Here is an 18,644-nt window from a genome sequence, read left to right on the forward strand (position 1 = left end):
AATGTCACCTTTGCTCAGTACCTTTAAAACATTACACTCAGATGGTATAAAATTTCTTGAAGCAGACAACAACATTTGTGATCAGATAGCAAAAGCAGGCTGTAAAGATCTAACCCAGATTGGGAGGTCAGCCTGAGTAGAATTTAAATGTGTGTGCATAATCAGAGTTCAAAGCTAAGCAAGTGGCCCAGATGAATTTAATGAGATGACGAATGAAAGGGGAATAGAATTTGGCTTTAAGATTTAGGTATATTATAGGTACAAAAAGCCAGACGATCTGTTAGGCGCTGTTGATCACTATTACTAATACGTCATGTTTAGGAGCAATGTGCTTAAGACAGAATCATTCCAGCTTTTTTTCTTTTTTTTTTTCCAACTTTAACTTTTCTACAAAACTGTCATGTTACAAAAGTATGTAGACCACAGAGTGCACAACCCTTCTTTTCAGGGAAAAAACTGCCCTAAGAATATGACTGCAATCAGCCCTAGAAACTGGGAAACACATTTCATTAAGTTAAGTGTGAAAGTGTTGTATTATTTAAGTTAATATTGGTCTCAAACATGTGGGGCAGAACAACACACTTAAACGAGTGCACAAACCAATGAGGGGTATAAAGGAGTGGAAACCTCACCATACCTTGATGAGCCTTTAGCTAACAGTCAAGACTTGGGTTAACATAACAAGGCCAAAGATGAAACCTGGGCAGTCATTAGCTGGGTCACCTCTTAGCCAGTCATGGGTTGGGCATGTCCCTGGTCATCAGATGTCCCAAATTCAGGGACCAACATGGGGATAGGGAATATGTGTTCTTTAGCTGCTCTTTTAAGCCACATCCATCTTGCCGCCCATATGTTGATGTCTCTGCTTTATGTTATCAAAATGTAAATGTTAAACTGAGCTCAGTAATACTTATTTTTAGTACCCAACTTTACAGGATGGAAAATCAAACTAATATCTCAGAAATTATTTAAAGTATAAAAATTAGTGGGTGACATTCCTCACAGCGGCTGCACATCTACATTATCTTGCCAAAGTCTGCTTGTCTTATCTTTTTCAGCCTATGAGTTAATTTCCTTTATTTTACATAATCTCTCTTTGCCAGACGAAATCTACAATGGGCAGTCGCTGTGACTTTTGCTTCAGCAAAAAAGTTATTATCCAGCATCAAAGCATTCTTTCTGTTGCTTGCTTCTCTTTGATTCTGACTTGAAGAAAAATATATGCATACTACAGGCAGATGGCAGCCTACTTATTGTGCACTGTATGAATTCCACGAATCTTGACTAAAACATACATAAAAAGCACCTATTAAGTGCCTATTTCAAAAAGCACAAATGGCAGTACCCCTACTATATGAGCAATTCCCAAAATAGCAATGCAACACTTGTACCACCAACAGATGTATTTAAAAAACAATTCCACCTTTTTCCTCTAAGAGTGCAGCCTCAATATTGCAAACACTGTCAATGTGCAAGCAAAATAAATGCAAAATATGTCAACATTTTTGCTGAATGCTTTTATTGTAACTGCTGAACTAACAACCCTCATTTGCTGGAGGCTTGAGCTTAAGTTTGAGCACAAATATTGTGACTTGAACTCTGACCGTAATTTAAGCAAGTCATTTCTTCTCTACCCACGAAAACTCACAGAAAGAGACAAATGGCTCACATCTACGCTCAATTTCTACAGGTAATATGGATGTAAATGGCTCAAGCCACCTGGCTTTTCAGCCTGGAGGCTAAGCAGACTGAGCCAAGGAACCAGAGGAACTGACAGACTGAATCTCCTGTCCACAAACTGAGCCATATAGCTTCTCCATATAAAATCAGTCTAACATGCCGTACATGACCTGAGTCCACAAGACAGTGAAAATCAGCAATAAAACCAAGTTGCAATAAATAGTAGCAACAAAAACATTGGAGCAATAAATTGTAAAAATAAAATTAACAGTGATGTTATGTTAATCCTTTCTCATTCTAACTGTTGTCATGTGCTTTTACTTTAAAAATCTGCACCATTTTTAATTTCAGGAACTTTAATCATCATCGTGCAAGAAAGAAAGAAAAACTTATAATGTAGGACTGTTTCTGGTTCTGACATGAGAGCAAATTTGAAACTAATGAAAAACCAGAGAGGGGTCAGAATCTGGTATTACCTTACTTCTATCATTCTTAGGAAGAATACAACACATTCCCAAATCACAATACCACTTTACTCATACATTTATATTTTGGCATTTTCTTTCCATATCTGATGCTACAAGGAATGCTTTACAGGAGCAATTTGCTAAAAAAATTAGGGCAAATACATTCAATATACAAGTCTTTCACTGCAGTGGTAATGGGAAAAACAGCTTGCTCTACTGCAGAGATTCAAAATGGCATACATTTGACAAGTGCATTTGCAAGTCTTTCACACAGTGAACTACCTATAACTTCCAAACCCTTACTCACTTTTCAATAATCCAGTCTGCCCTCCTCTCAACACTATCAATTCCAATGGAAGCTTTTCCAAGATAGAAAAACATACAACTGGGCTCTAACAGTATAAATATGTAGGTCTTGCATTAGCTGTATTTCCTTCCTCCCGTCTTAACATATTCTCGCCTGTAGTACACAAAATGTTTCCTGAGACAATTTTGGCCAACACAAAAAATTAATCATTAGGCTCACAGTATATAGGTGGCTCCTATTCTTCACCTTTTATCTGACTGTTCAGGTATTTTTTTTGTTTATGCTACTTATGACTAATATTCAGGCCAAATGGGACCTCACACTGTAAACATTGCAAAGGAAACCAATTGCAAAGCTGTTCTAACACTGTTATAATGAGGTCCTTTGTGAACTTCTACCTTTGGATGTGAGAACACAAGAAGATTAAAAATAAGCAGTACAAAAAGCATAGGTTAGTGTGGTCATATGAAGGAATTAGCATAATGTAAAAAAGAACAAAAACAATACTAAACTTCACTGGACAGTGGTGCCACATGGAAATCCAGGAGCAGGCTTAGGCACAAAACTAACATTCACTTAAAAAACATATTATGGCATAGACAAACTCCATCATTAAATGGAAACTTGAGTCTTTGCATTCAATTTCCTATCTTAAGAAAATCTTGGCAAGGCAAGAAAGTTGAATCCAGAACACCAGACAAATCCATCTTAAAATAAAAGGAACATTTAAAATTAGCATCATTCAGTTATTAATCACACTCCAATCCAATTTATCCCACATATCCTACAATGACTTCAATTATGTTACACAAATAACATGAAACAATAGCAGCTTATGATCACCTGAACAGTACAGATGTCTCCAATCCTTTGACTTTTCTTGGAAAGGCAAGAAAAAAAAACATTAATGAATGGCTTCCAAAGATAATGTCAGTGACATCTTGCAGACAACTGTTGCTGCTAGCTCTATTAAAATCTGTGCAGTGCTCTGCTTTTTTTCAATGCAACAGAATCCTCAAAGGACGCTAGCATTATCTATTTATATACATTTTGTGTGTGTATATAAATAAAACCAAGATAATACTCTTGTGTCTACTCCAGGGGCAGTGATCCTGACAAGCTCAGATCTGTCTTACTCACCTTAACCAGCTTCCTACAAAAGAGGAAAAGTAAAATAATGCTATATTGTACATATTATATTATAGTGCTATAATGCAAAAGCCCTTAAGATTTCCTTATAGCTAGGGAAGTCAGTCTTCACAGTTTATGAAGAATGTCCTGAACGCTTGAAACCACGTCCTTTCCTATCCTTATTTGAGTAGACGTTCCTCCAGTTTTCCCTGCCTTCTTTTCTCAGATTTAGAAGTGGCCAGAGAACTCGGTGACTATTTGTGCTTCACACTTTCTCAACTACCAGACCGATCACCTATAGCTTTACTCATATTCTCATTCTCCCAAAGGACACGATAATTCCTGTTAATAGTAAGACAACCCCACTCTCTCTCACACCTATCAATACCTGTATTTCACCACTTTCACCATAGTTTGGACATCGTCGTGAACTATTGTTTCTCTCAGCTTGCTCCTGCTCCCAGGGAAACAATCAAATTACTAAGTGTTTGTTTGGTCTTACCTATAGAACTAGACATATTGCCTGCTTTCATGGGGAAATTACCCAAATATATTATTTTCTTGCCTAATTAATCAGTATGATCAATGTTTTTCAAGTTAGTTAGGAAAAGGGAAAATAATAGGAGGAAATACTCACCAATACATATCAGTCCTGTGGAGTCCAACTTGCTGCCAGGTGAACATTCACAACTGAAAGATCCAAGATTGTTCCTGCAGGCACCACTGACACACGGGCTGCTTTCACACTCATTTATATCTATAATCCAGAAACAAAAGACACTGATAGAACTACAGTGTGCTTCTGGAAAATATTATACAGTTTAAATGCTGCTGTAGACCATGATTTGCCAAGACTGCCTGGTAGATTTGATCCCCACCCCCTCTCAGTGTGACATTCAAAAGACAAAGGGACAGGCAGGTAGCATGTATGTGCATGTGTATAGGAGCACATATTTTAAAAGTATTAATTAAACGGCTCTTTTCTACAAAGATAGTAATTTTCAACAACTTCGGACTATAAAGTTTTCCAGCATCAATTATAACTGTCCTGTGAGAAAACAGCACTCTTTTTTTCATAGAACACAATGCACTGCCAGCCACAACATGCAGTGCACAAAGGTCTTACTGTTTCTGTCATTTGTGGCTCCATGAGGCTTTGGAAGAATTAAGAAAACCCTGTAAGAAGCAAAATACTACAATGCTGACTGCAATCCTTTAATTCTGGAAAGTGTTCAAGAAATAGGAGTTGAAACTGGAATACTGTAAATGGTACTTTCCTCTAGCCCCTAACTCCTTCTATTTATTACCCCTGTGAGCTTTTTAAGCCTGTTCACATGTAGAAATAGGTCCCCTGCAGACAGTATTATTTGCTGATTTTTTTTTAAAGTGAAATCAGTTAAGATTAAAAGAATATTAGCAAATTCTTTCAAAGAACAATCGCAGATGCGTATCTACCATTTTTTCCCGAACTCAACCTATTTCTTTTTTTTATTTGGGTCCTAAATCAAGCCATACATTTTAATCCAATGAGACAGTTCCTTTGGTGGGCCAGAAATAAAACTGGTTAGCGCTGACTTATGTTTGCTAGTAGTGCTTGAAGAACAATGTCATATCCATAAACTAAAATAGCCTGATTTAAATTAATTATAAATTAATGCAGCATCTAGTTAAGCACTGGAAACATTTTCAAGACAAACTAAAATATCTTCCATGAAAAAGGTACCATTTGCTCTTTGATATGTTATGATGCATCAAGTCTTCTTTCCCCTAGACATGTATTCTTTCATGATCTTCTGGGTGTATAGGAAGGAATATGTGTTTAAAATACTCACCAAATTATGCATATATAATTTAAAAAAAGAAAGAGGAAAGAGATGGAAAATGCCCAGAAATCAATAAACTTAGGACTGTGATCTCTCTCTTCATGCCAAAAGCAAGCACTTAATTTAAAAGCTAATTTTTATAGTCCCTTTACTTAATGGAATTACCTACAAAGAGCAAGTAAGACATGTCTCTGAATGTCAGCAAGTTTTTCAATAGTGACAGAGCTTTACGTTTGTGAAGTCTACTCTTAAACTTGTGGATTACCAAGCTTACACATTAATCATACACAGATGCAGAGATATAAAATCTAGGAGGCCTTATCAGGTCAAGACAGTGTGTTACATGAACACACCCACACATCTTCAACGGCTGACTGTACCGGGCTAACTGCACCAGCATAACCATCCCCCTATGGGCTGGTAGTCCCTTAGGGCATTAGGCAGAGCTTCCATGTTTCTCTGCAAACAGCCTCTGTAGACACAGTTGGTTGTCTTGTCTCAGGTTGGGTCCTGAGCCAGCTTACTATGGAGAGTGCAGCACGGTGCATGAGCCGGTAGGGCCACGCTGCGTCTGGCACTGCTCAGGTACTGATTTGATGTGCTGGGAAGTGCAGTACAGAGGTAATCAAGTAGACCTAGAAAGCCAGTTAGTTCTGACAGAGCAAGCTCTAAGTCCCTCTGTATCTGAGCTGGAAATCTGGAGTGCTCGCCAACATACATCTGCTCTGCATCCTTTCTCCACCCTGTAAATACATTTCACAAGGTTTTACTATCCAAGGCATGCTCCCTGCCTCCCTTGGCTCTGCTCTCTCTCCAGCCAGCTATACCTGGTAGTGGAGAGCAGTCTTTGCTGCTTTTGCAGAGAACCCAAATATCTGGTTCCCACAATTAGAAACAGATCACACTGAAACAAAGAAGTCATCTTAAATATGCACTGTATGTCAAATAATTCTCCATACAGAAATGCTCTTGGAGAAAGACATACTTTTTCTTCCTTTCCATCTGATATCTTGCTTTCAGCAGTTTGGCTAGCTTTAAAAAAATGAGAAAAATTGAAAAAGCAGGATTAATTAACTAAATTTAAGCTATATATAGTTTCTCCCTGCCAAAGTCATCAAATGTTCACTGTCAAAGTCCAAGAACAAAAGGACACCCAATGAAGCTGGCTGATAGCGAAACAAGTAAAGAAATGGTTGTTTACACAACAGGTAGAGAAATTTGAAATCCTTGCCCTGAGGATGCTCAAAGCTTGCATTAATCAATGACAGTCTAGAAAAGTTCATGGAAGATAAATTCACCAAAGTCTGTATAAGATGAAGATCCTACGTCTGATGTCAGAAGTTCCTGAACCACAACTGTTGGGGATTCAGAATACTTTCGGAAAGTAATGTTGTACACTTGCTCTGTTGTGCGTCAAAGGAATCTTTTATCAGTCTCTCCATTTATGTCTTTGCTTTTATGCAGATATGATTCTCTGTCCAGTCAGTTGCAAGTGCTCTTCCCTGTTTTTAGCTAAGATGCAACTTCAGAGAACTTCCCATGAGGGACCAGGCATGATCTGGCCACGGAATCACTGGGGCTTTTGGACACCAAAAATAGTCTCCACTATGCACATGCAAAATGAGACTTACAACTTGCACATTTTTAGAGTAAAGAGGCACCCCCCCGACACAAAAACTACTCAAGAAATTTCAAGCTGCAACAGCATACAGGAGCAACAGCTTTTTAAAGGAAAGGTCACAAGGTTTGCATGCCTCTCAACACACAAATCAACATTTTCTTAGAAATGAACAAAAAGTTTTGCCTGAATTTTTTAAAGGCAAAATTAAAACCTAGTCTGACTTAGACACCCAGTGAAGGTCAAATGTTTGAAGTCTGCTGAAGATCTTTATAGCTGAGAACACCTGATTTTCATGTAAAGTGTCGCATGGTTTTAACAGCTGGCAGCCCAACCACACATAGGTCTGCACATACACAACCAATGTACAAAACACTTTAATAAGCAGATAGTGGTCACTATCCAGGACACCACTTCAATCACATTCAGGATACAAAAAAAAACAATGCATGAAACTTAAAATACTTCACATTTATAGATGTAATAGCACGTTATCATGCTGTCATGGTTTAACACCAGCTGGCAGCTAAGCCCCATGCAGCTGCTCACTCACTCCTCCCTCCCCCAGTGGGATGGGAGAAAGAATGGGGAAAAAAATTGTGGCTTGAGATAAAAACAGTTTAATAGGACAGCAAGAGAGAAGGAAACAACAATAACAACAATAATAATACGGACAAAGGAATGTACAAGAACAAGTGATGCCCAATACAGCAATTGCTCACCAGTCAGTGATCGACAGCCCGTCCCCGAGCAGCGATTTCCACCCCCCGGCTAACTCCAGTTTATGTACTGGGCATGACGTTGTATGGTAGGGAATATCCCTTTAGCCAGCCTGGGTCAGCTGTCCTGGCTGTGTCCCCTCCCAGCTTCCAGTGCACCCCCAGCCTGCTCGCTGGCAGGCCAGCACAAGAAGCTGGACTGTCCTTGACTGCTTAGCAACAACTCAAAACATCAGCACGTTATCAACATTTTCTCATCCCAAATCTAAAACACAGCCTCATGCTAGCTTCTGTGAAGAAAATCAGCTCTATCCTGGCTGAAACCAGGACACATCTTTAACTCTCCCCAATACTTAGCAAGTTAGGTTTACAATCAACTTTATTCTAGGGAAACAGATCTTGTATTTCAGGTTTTCAGAGTTAACAAGAAACCCAAACCTAAGAAAAAATAGTTGAGGGCCACAGATGGAAGTCAGCGTACCCAAAACTACAACCAAACATAAGTGAGTAAGTGGAGATTGAGAGGCCAAAGCATCTGAAGTTCAACACTTTATGAAGAGTGAAGCAGCTCTCTTGATTACACGGACTGTGTTCCTCAGTCTCTGCCCAAAGACAGTGAAAGGAGAGAAAAAGACTCAAAGTGAACAAAATGGGGAAGAACAGAAAGGACATAACTTCATTATCAGAGCTGAACATTTTCTAGACTGGGGTAACTGCCTGTCCGTTTTAAGGCAAAGTCAGACGATCTAGTCCAAATCCTCACACGAGTTTGCATCAACATGTTCCTTGGCAAAACAGATGACTCGATCTCCCAGGTTGCTGCTGTCCACAGGGACATTCCTCTTTCACCTCTCCTCCTCCTTTTCCTCCCAGCCTCAGTTTCTACACTTCTCAAGTGCCAGTGCCAGCCCCTCACTGAACCCACAGGCAAATAGTCACTTTCCATCTTCTGGGATGAGAATGGCAGAATTCAGTCGCCAAGACTGGGGGTGAGGGAGGATATATCAAGGAACCAGACTCCTCATTACACTTTGCCCTGATGCAGGTGAAGGAATACTCATGCCATTTCTCTCTAGGGAGTAGAAAAACGGGAGAGCAGCTTTCGCTGAGGATTAAGGTACACATACCTGGAGGCATTAACTTCTGGTTGTTTCTAAAACTACCTTGTGACTATGCTCTAGGCCTCTAGACCCTGCAAAAACCAGTTTGTTACTTTTTACACTTTACATGCTTCAGCACTATGCTAGGAAAAAAGAAAAAAAAAAGAAAAAAAAACCCAAACCAAATGCGTTTGGGTATTAAAAGGTTTATAATATTGCATTGACTACTACCCAAAACCACCATTCAGGAAAATAAAAATTAAAGGATGAATGCACTTCAGCATTAGTGCTCTGCTGAAATCAGGCGAAAAAGTATCACAAGCACAATGTAAACAAACTCCAAAAATTGTTTCCATACACCTTCTTATAATAATATTAAATGGTAATTTTAACAAGAGCAAGGAACCAAATTGATTTTAATATGGTATGTATTTTAAAATTAAAGCCACTATGTATGAAAGTATTTATCAGGGTTTTTTTTTAAACTTTTTTTTTTCTTAAGTGAGTGTACATTGTAAATGTCAGAGAAACAAAAATTGAAACAGTCCACTGTACATTCCTGGAAATGAACCTCAGAGCACATCTGGTTTACGTTTAACTAGTTATGTCACTGGAAACACAATCTAAACCACAGAGCTTGTTGTAAAAATCTCAACTTTCACAGACTCTGGAGCCTCAAATAAATCCCTGACTCCCCACAACAAATTGATAAAAAAATTCAATTGAACTATAAATAAAAACAGTGAAGGGTTTTGTTGTTTCTTCACATTTACTGATGAGAGATATATTAATTAAAAATACAGGGGTAAGTACTAAGCATCAGAGCATTTTCAGAGCACAACACAAAGCTTCTGGCTACAGAAGCTTTTTAGAACTAGTGAACTCGTAACTCCAAACCGAATTACAGAGTGTTTCTTTGAACAGAAAATTTGGACAGAAAGAGATTAATTGTTTCCTCTACTGCCAACCCGCTCAACATTAGAAAAAATGTAATATATTTAATAGGTTTTACAGACAGTTTTATGCCAAGCCCCTCTTGATCAGGTTTTTTACCTGATCAGCTAAATTTCAGCAACAGCATGTGAGATTCAAGATGAAGATGACAGATCCTTCATGGCCTATGTATATAGGTGAATGAAGAAAACAATACTGAAAGAAAATTTAATTCTGTCTAGGTTGTTTGCATTCTCACATCTCATTCATCTACCTTTTGGCCAGTGTTATGCTCTGAAGTTGATGGCCTTTTCATCTTGGTAATGATCATCTCCCTTTACCATACTACTCCAGTTCTTCTGTCTAGAAGATTCCTTAAGAAACATGCACATTAAGGGCACGTGGTAAGCTATTTTCACAGCTAGAAATCTTTCACTGCACAGAAACTAAACAGATAGACAAACCCTGTAGAATACACTTCCCCTGAATCTTGTGGATAGATACTGGCATTGAGACAACTTCTCAGAAAGAGCACTATAAATCCACAGGGGTATAAGAAAAGCTCTAATCTGAACAAGTGCTACTAATTTGTAACATACAGGGAGAGAAGAAATTTTAACTTTTATCAGTGACCTCTGAAACACACATGTACTAAAATATAAAGGAGCATAATTTCTTTTGAACAGAATGGGTGAAGAGGTGAATGATTTGATACTGCCAGAATTTAAACCATTTCATGAGATGTTTTGAATGTAAACACATGTTCACTTTCCAAACAGTTGGAGACATTCAAAACACTATTGCCCCCCATGTTGCTTGCTTCCATTCGTCTGCTGAAAACTGGCAAAGAGCACATGAGTGCTCCTCACCTGCTTCAGTGCAAAGTTAGCCTGTCCAGCATATGGTGCTAAGGAAATGGTTTAAGTTAACCTGACTGATCTTACACAGCAAGAACGGTTTACAGAGTGCTTCCACTTTCCTTTCTATATGTTTGTTTAGCTGTATCGCAGTAACTTCTGTCTGATCAGTAATAATGAGCAGCTGAGGACAATAATGTCTTCCACCGCTCCAGACAAATCTGGATGGTGACACTGGTTCATATTATAGGTATTCCATAACAAAGGATTATAGCTTCCTCATCACTCACTCAAATGCAAGACTATTTACTATAAAAACTTTCTAATGAGAATAAATATTGAGATTTACAGATCATGGAACTAAATAAAAAATAATGCAAAGGACCAGTAAAATTCTACTACTCTGAATATTAATTAAAAATTGAGACAAAAGCTTCTATTTTGACTTTTTTTGCACAGCCTTACTTAATTTTTTTAATAATTAAAACTTACTAGTTTCTGCTATGTAACACTTTCATTGATCTAATATCTGTGTTCATTAGTAACATACGAAAGCAATTTTGATTATGCTGTAAAAATAAACAACTATTTTAGTATTACCAGGCAGTAATATCCAGATCCTGGAATTCAAACATCACATAAAGCATCCCAAATATCATAATTTTATCTAGAATTAACTACTGCCACAGACTGAAGGGAGTGAAGGGAGGAAAGAAAGAAGAGACTCTGTGACCAAAATAGGCACATTTCCCTAAATGATAGACTAGGTGTCCCAGCTACATGATCAAAGGCAAATATATATTCCCCTTTATTCCAACTCAAAAATGTTTTACTTAAGGAAAGGAAAATATTTCCATATAAAAATGAACTGATTACTCTGAAAGAAATTCGATCGCAAGACCCAACACACAAAAAAATACTGCACAGAAATTACAAGAAGAATACAATGATTTCTGCAGTATCTTAGTTCTGTCTTTTCTTCCGCTACCACTCTGAACCTTTTGTGATCTTTTATCTTTAATGTTATATTATAAGCAATAAAATTAACACAGCTTGCAGATCTTTCACCTTCACATGTGTCTGTCTCAGTGCTGAACACATAACCCTTGGGACAAGTGCAGCTGTAGCTTCCAGGGGTGTTTCGACAGAGGCCGTTATCACACAGCAGCCCATTCACTGAACATTCATCAACGTCTGCAAAAAGATGAGTTAAGACATACCAATGAGTGCAAATGCCATGAGATGCCTTCACCTCCCCAGGTAGCCCCTGTTGTTTTGTACAGCAACAATTAGGTTGTGGGATATGCATCTTTCTACAACAGCGCCTGAGCAAGGGAAAATGCCAATTCTTAGTTTCAAAAGTGTAATTAATTTTCACATTCTTACTATCAAAAATTGTGTTCCGTTTTCAAGTTTTTCATTAGCACGCTCTAAAAATAGTTCATGGTTACTCTTAAAATAATAGTTACGTTTTCCTGGAATGACCCTGGGATCTTTGTCACCTATATGACTATATTACCATGACAACTTCAGAAAGGTCTATTTGCTTTGAAACCAGAATTTTAGTTCTTTTTTTTTTTTTAACAGATAAATAACGGTGTGTTAAATTACTGTTCTAATCCTGTTTTATGATTTTGTTATCCATGAAATGAGTATGCGTGTTAAAATCTAAATTATACAGTTCACGTATGGCAGACATCTCAAGAGTTCACATATGTACCTCCCCTCCTGAAGTATACTATATTTAAAAAACCCCCTGTGATTAAGACCAGGATATCAAGCACACTGAATAGGAAAACCCCATAAATTAACATTACTCCCTGAACTCCATTTACATTAACTGCAAATAATGCAGTTAATGTTAACCAAAAGCAATCAATCTTCCTTGTTGCCCTATTGTTTATTTTTTAAAAGAAAAAAAAAATTAAGCTACTTTCCTTTAATGCCCATCACACATCACAAATACTTAGCCTTATATAATAGTACTGACAGGATAAGCCATGATAAACCTGACCTTTTATCCTACTTCAGGGTGTCTCCTATATTTTGACTGCTTGATTTCCCAAACTAAACACTGCAACTGAAATCTTATATCAACTAGATTTTTTAGAAAGTTTAAGTTTAAAAACAAAGAAAAACAGAAATACAATATAATTACAATCTAGAGGCTTTTGGTTTCCCAACTACGTTGTATTTTGCAAGCTATGCTTACAAGTTCCTTTAGGGTTCAGACAGTAAAGCCTGAACTTCCCCAGACAATGAATCCGAGATTTAAGTTTGGCAGCTGTAAAGAGGCTCTTCTAAACTAACCTGTCCATAATGTAACCTCATCTGATTTTAACTAAGTAAAGGAGAATGGATTTGGAATTTGACATTTTCAAGAGCAATAGACTTTAATTTTGTCATACAGTCCTTTAATCCAAACTAGAAGTGTTACGAACGTATTATTTCCTTAGAATCTCACTGAATAACTTCAGATTTGGACTGCAATCTATTGTGACATGCACTGTAAAAACATGGAACAACACAGCCCATCCTCCAAAAATACTTAAAACTGACAAAAATACTGTCTGCATTCTGTATGATGACCATTTTTATTTCCTGGCAGCTCATAATCTGTATCATTAATTAAAACAGTTCAACCCTTTATTTAAGTGTTCATAATTATACTCTTTTGTGTAAAAGCTCTCCTATCTAAGAATAAATGCATCCTCACAGTCAACACGCTGTATTTTTATTTAAATAATTGAACAGACATATACCTATATTAGCACTTACATAATCCCAGGTGTAACTAGATAAATAAAATCCCTTGCCATAAAATCCATTTGGAAAAGGAGTATTATGTGAAACATAAAAAAACACTGACAGTTTTCTGCCGCAGTGCCTTCCCTGCCAAAAGGTCATATTTAGGGCCTTTAGAAAGTAACTAGCTGTAAAATTCTGTAAGTCAAGCAGATGAAAAGAAACACTTTTATTACTTTGTGTTTGCTTTGCATCACTAGGTAGGAATGTTTGGTATTAAAATTGTACCACAGTTACATAGTACAGGTTTTCCCTACCAAAAATGACAGGGTTTTGTTGACCACAAACACCAGTGATAGGTCAGTAAACCTTTAAGTATAGAGAGCAATAATTTCCCAAAATAAACACATCAGATGGTAGGACAATACTTAAAACTGCCTAAAGGTTTCAGATAGATTTCCACTAGCTTTTAATACAAACAAACTTCACTTTACTGTTTCAAATTACAGGACTGTAAGAGGACTATAAGCGATATTATCGTACAATGTACCTGTGGTATAATACACTTTTTTTGCATGTAAGAATTCCCAAAAGAAAAAAAAAACACTGAATTTCATGTATGACCATGAATAACAACATTAATTAGGCAGAGAGCAAAACATACAACATAGGTATCTTCTGTTGGGTATTCCTAAATGCTTGCAGAAAATGTATTTAGGTACTGCAATAACGGCCTGGTATAAACCTAAACCAAACTACAAATGTCAATTAAAAGTTTCTGAAATGAATCAGTCCTGTATACCAGAGACCAGAAATTTTGAAAAATAAATTAACAGCTCTTACACTTGAGCCCACTGTTCAGATATGGTTTGTGAAATCCTAAGAGGGGCCACTGCTTCCTGCATGAGCTGAAGCTTTCAGAAATTAGAGCATCAGCTTAGCATGCAGCTAAGCAGCAAACCATTCTGCTGTACTTGTGTAACTGAGGGACATCATGAATTATCGCATACCACAGAGACCGTCTACACAGGCCACCAGTTATCATTTGTTATGATAATGATAGCCATCTGTTACATTTTACTGTGCAAAATCATAACCTTGAGCTGTCAATATGATCAAGCCTTGGAAGGGATGCTTTTTAGGTGGTCTTGACGAGTGTTATACATTAAGATAAAATACAAACTGATCCATGCTTTTGAAAAAATTAATTCCTGACCTGCAATGATATCCTGCTTACACTTCTCACTAGCAGTAATATCCCCCCTCAAATAACAGAAAAATACACCAGTAAGAATATTAGCTATGCAGTGACTGAGAAAAGCAGTTTCATTAGAGATTGTTTGTATTTTCATTGTAGCTTTAAGAAGTACATGTCTTGCAACCTAAATTCTGTCAATCCACATTAGCATCAATATAGTGATGAATTATTCAACAATAATAAAATAATCAAGCAACTTACCCACACAATTCCTTCCAGAATGATCAGGCTCATAGCCACTGTTACAGTTACAACGATAGCTGCCACGTAAGTTTTCACAAATTCCATTGGAGCAAATATCAGGATCCAATGCACACTCATTAATATCTGCATTAACACATCACAGAAAATAACCAGATACTGAAAGATATGAAAAACCTGATCATGTGATAGACGTGGACAACATCTGACTCACTGGAGGTTGGGGCTGTCATTCAGACCAAGGGTAGAGCAAGGGTGCAGCCAGAAGGCTGAAAGAAGTGATTATTCCCCTCCATTTGACACTAGTGAAGCCAAACCTGGAATACTGTGTCTAGTTTTGGGCCACTTCATGAGGTTCACATGGGCCCACTCCCCAAGCCTATCAAGGTCCCTCTGGATGTTATCTCTTGCCTCCAGCAAATCAACTGCACCACTCAGCTTGGTGTCATCTGCAAACCTCCTGAGGGTGCACTCAATCGCACTATGTCATTGATGAAGACATTAAACAGTATTGGTCCCAGTATGGACCCTTGAGGGACATCACTTGTTACTAGTTCCACTTGGATATTCCATCATTGTCCATAACTCTTTGCACATGAACATCCAGCCAATTCCTCACCTATCTAACAGTCCATCCATCAAACCCATTTATCTCCAATTTAGCGGAGACAGAAGAATGTTGTGGGGGACTGTAACAAAGGCCTTACAGAAGTCAAGGTAGATGATGTAAGTAGCTCTTCCCTTCTCCACTGGTGCAGTCACTTCATTGTAGAAGGCCACTAAATTAGTCAGGCATGATTTGCCCTTGGCGAAGTCGTGCTGGCTGTCTCTAACCACCTCTATCTTCCATGTTGTGACATAACTTCCAGGAGGATCTGCTCCATGATCTTATCATGCACGGAGGCGAGGCTGTCTGGTTGGTAGTTCTGTGGGTCCTCCTTTTTACCCTTTTGTAAAAAATGGGTGTGATATTCCCTTTTCTGCACTCACCGGGACTTCACCTGACTGACATTTTTCATATATGATGGAGACTGGCTTAGCAAATGTATCTGCCAGTTCCCTCGGGACCCTGGGATGCATCTCATCAGGTCCCATGGACTTGTGTATGTTCAGGTTCCTTGGGTGGTCTTGAACCTGATCTTCTCCTATGATGGGAGGGACTTTGTTCCCCTATTCCCTACCTTGATGTTCAGAGACTTAAGAGATATGGGAAAAGTGATTACCAGTCAAAATGCAGACAAAAAGAATTGTCGAGTACCTTAGCCTTCTCCATGTTGGTTGTCACTAGTTCTGTCCTTACTCAGCCATGCTGGTTTCCTGCCTTGCTTGCCTGATTTCTGACACATGGGAATCGAGAGCTCATGTGATCTAAGGAAAACATCCTTAAAGAGCTGCCACCTCTGTTCTGCTCCATTATCCCATCCAATAATTCCTTAAGCAACTGAAAGTTGCTCTCCTAAAATTCAGGGTCCTAGCTTTACTCTTCACCTTGCCCATACCCCTTAAGACCATGAGTTCCACCAAGTGCAACAACACTTCTCCTTTGGCTAGGCTGTCTATCACCCGGATTAAGAAATTATCCTCAGTGCACTCCAAGAGTCTCCTGAACTACATACAGCTTGCTGTGCTGCTTTTCCAGCAGATGTCAGGGTGACTGAAGTCCCCTAGCAGGACTGCCTCATGTATGTCCCCCTGATGTATGAGAAGAGGCTGAGATAACTGGACTTCTTTAGCCAGCAAGAGGGAAGATGAGAGGGACATCTAATAGCAGTTCTCTGATCTTAACAGACGGTTACAGAAAACATGGACCCAGACTCTGAGTTACAGAATGACAGGGCAAGAGACAACAGTTACAAGTTACAATATGGGAAATTTTAGCTGAACACCAGGAAACCAATCCTTCCCCATGAGAGTGGTGAAGCACCAGCGCAAGCTGCCCAGAGAGCCTATGGGAACTCCATCCTTGGAGCTTTTCCAAACTCCACCGGGCAAGGCCTTGAGAAACCTGGTTCAGCTTTGAAGTTACCCCTGCTCTGAGCAGAAGGTTAGCTTGGATGACCTCAAGACACCCTTTCTATCTAAATCAATAGGGAACTATGTGTTTGTAAGAATACCTTGATGCAAAATATCTGTCCTGTGCACTCAGTGGCTGTGGTTTAAGGGTCTAGGTAAGAAGTTATAAATTACTAGGTGACACAAATACTCCTCCTAACACAAGACTAATGCATAGGTCAATACCACAGCATACTCAGTTTTACAGAAATTACAGCACTTGTTGGAAATCTAAATTTTTTCTTGGATCAAGAGAATAGAATGATGAATGAGATACATTCCCTAAATTTACAGTCCCATCTAGAATTTCTCCTGTAGTTGGAAAATTCCAAAATATTCATACGAACCATAAGGACAAGAACAGGCTAGTTTTAGTATTTTTTTGCATCTGAGGAAAAGAGGGTTTTTCAATATTAAGTTATTTCTTCCCATATGGTAAGTCCATTACTTTAAATAGTTCCCTTTCCAAACCCTGGAAAGAACAGTAGGGGTGCTGGCCTAGCTGTGACTTCACAAAAAAGCTTGTTTTATATTTGTACTGCTCAACTTTTTATAAAGGACATTTCCTCTTTAATCATAGTACAGTTTAGATCATGATTTACATATCCTCAGATATCCATTTGGAAAAATCATGCTACCCCTGGATTAAAATGAAAGCAATGAGGCATCCAAAAATTTCATAAGAAAATACGAATTAACACAATATTTCAGCTTTATGTTTTCTTTTGAGTAAAAGGTTTTCTGTAGTTTAGTAAACTTGTTTGTATCTTGGGGACATGCCACACAATTTCATGAATCTATCTCTCCTTATCAAATTAATGATTTCAGAAGGTCCAGCCCTTCCTGTAACTTTTTATATTGAACCAGACTGCAAAATCTCTGTCCTCACCTATGTCCAGATTTCTCTCACATGAAGACATGAAGGTTTTGCGCTTGTTAGTCACAAGCTGAATGAGAGGAGTAGGTATGTGGTCATGGACTGCAGTCTAATTAAGAAGCTATTTGTCAACTAAAAGCCAAATAAAATCTCTGTGACAAAAGCTTCACTGATAAAGTGTATTCCCGCTCACTCTCAGTAATGAGGGTGCATGAGCAACACAACAGAATTTTTATTAGGGACTTAGTGTGGGATCAGTATTCCTTTCCTTTAGGAAATGGAATTGGCAAACAAAGTCCCTTGGTATAAGCAGTGGTAGGAGTTGCAGCAAGAAAATTGTCTGCAAGGTCACTGCACAAGATGTACAGAAAATACTAGGGTTTTCTTTAAAAAACCTAAACAAAGAGGGTTTTTAGTTGAGACATGAACGCCCGAGAGATCATAGTCTTTATCATGCAGTTGGTAGAGAACACAATTGGTTTTATGCTTTAAGTGAGAAATTGTATTTTTCATGTATCCAAAAGAACATAAAACCTCCCTACCAGACTACATGCAAATTCTCATGGTAAGATGCTGTTTGTACAAGAATATTATGGTACATTGCCATTATTTCTCTAAAATATTTAGAGATTCTTCAAATGGACCTTGTATACTTCAGTGAAAAGCAAACTAAGAGAATTTACAAACTCGACAGATTTCAAATTACTTGTAAGTTTGGCAATATGTTAAGCAATGAGCTCATAGAGAAGCAAAAACTATGCATATACACTTCCAGTACTGAACAGAAACAGAATTTCTTTTATTATAGTTCTATTTTTAAAAGTTATGTAGGCTGTTACTAAGTATAATGCTTAGAGGGTCTCATTCTGTTCATGC

At 38.1% G+C, this 18,644-nt stretch overlaps 1 protein-coding gene across 1 annotated transcript in view; it reads right to left on the minus strand.

Moving 5' to 3' along the window:
• The window catches only part of FBN2 (fibrillin 2), a 122,383-nt gene that overhangs the window by 68,979 nt on the left and 34,760 nt on the right, over nucleotides 1-18,644 (minus strand). Inside the window, exons 12-14 of the mRNA XM_010291203.1 lie at nucleotides 14,840-14,965; nucleotides 11,704-11,829; nucleotides 4,223-4,342 (exon numbers count right to left, since the gene is read on the minus strand). Coding sequence (XP_010289505.1) covers nucleotides 4,223-4,342; nucleotides 11,704-11,829; nucleotides 14,840-14,965 — 372 coding nt within the window. The remainder of the gene's footprint in view (nucleotides 1-4,222; nucleotides 4,343-11,703; nucleotides 11,830-14,839; nucleotides 14,966-18,644) is intronic.

This window comes from Phaethon lepturus, unplaced genomic scaffold, assembly GCF_000687285.1.
Source record: "Phaethon lepturus isolate BGI_N335 unplaced genomic scaffold, ASM68728v1 scaffold5547, whole genome shotgun sequence".
In the NCBI taxonomy this organism is placed as follows: Eukaryota; Metazoa; Chordata; class Aves; order Phaethontiformes; family Phaethontidae; genus Phaethon; species Phaethon lepturus.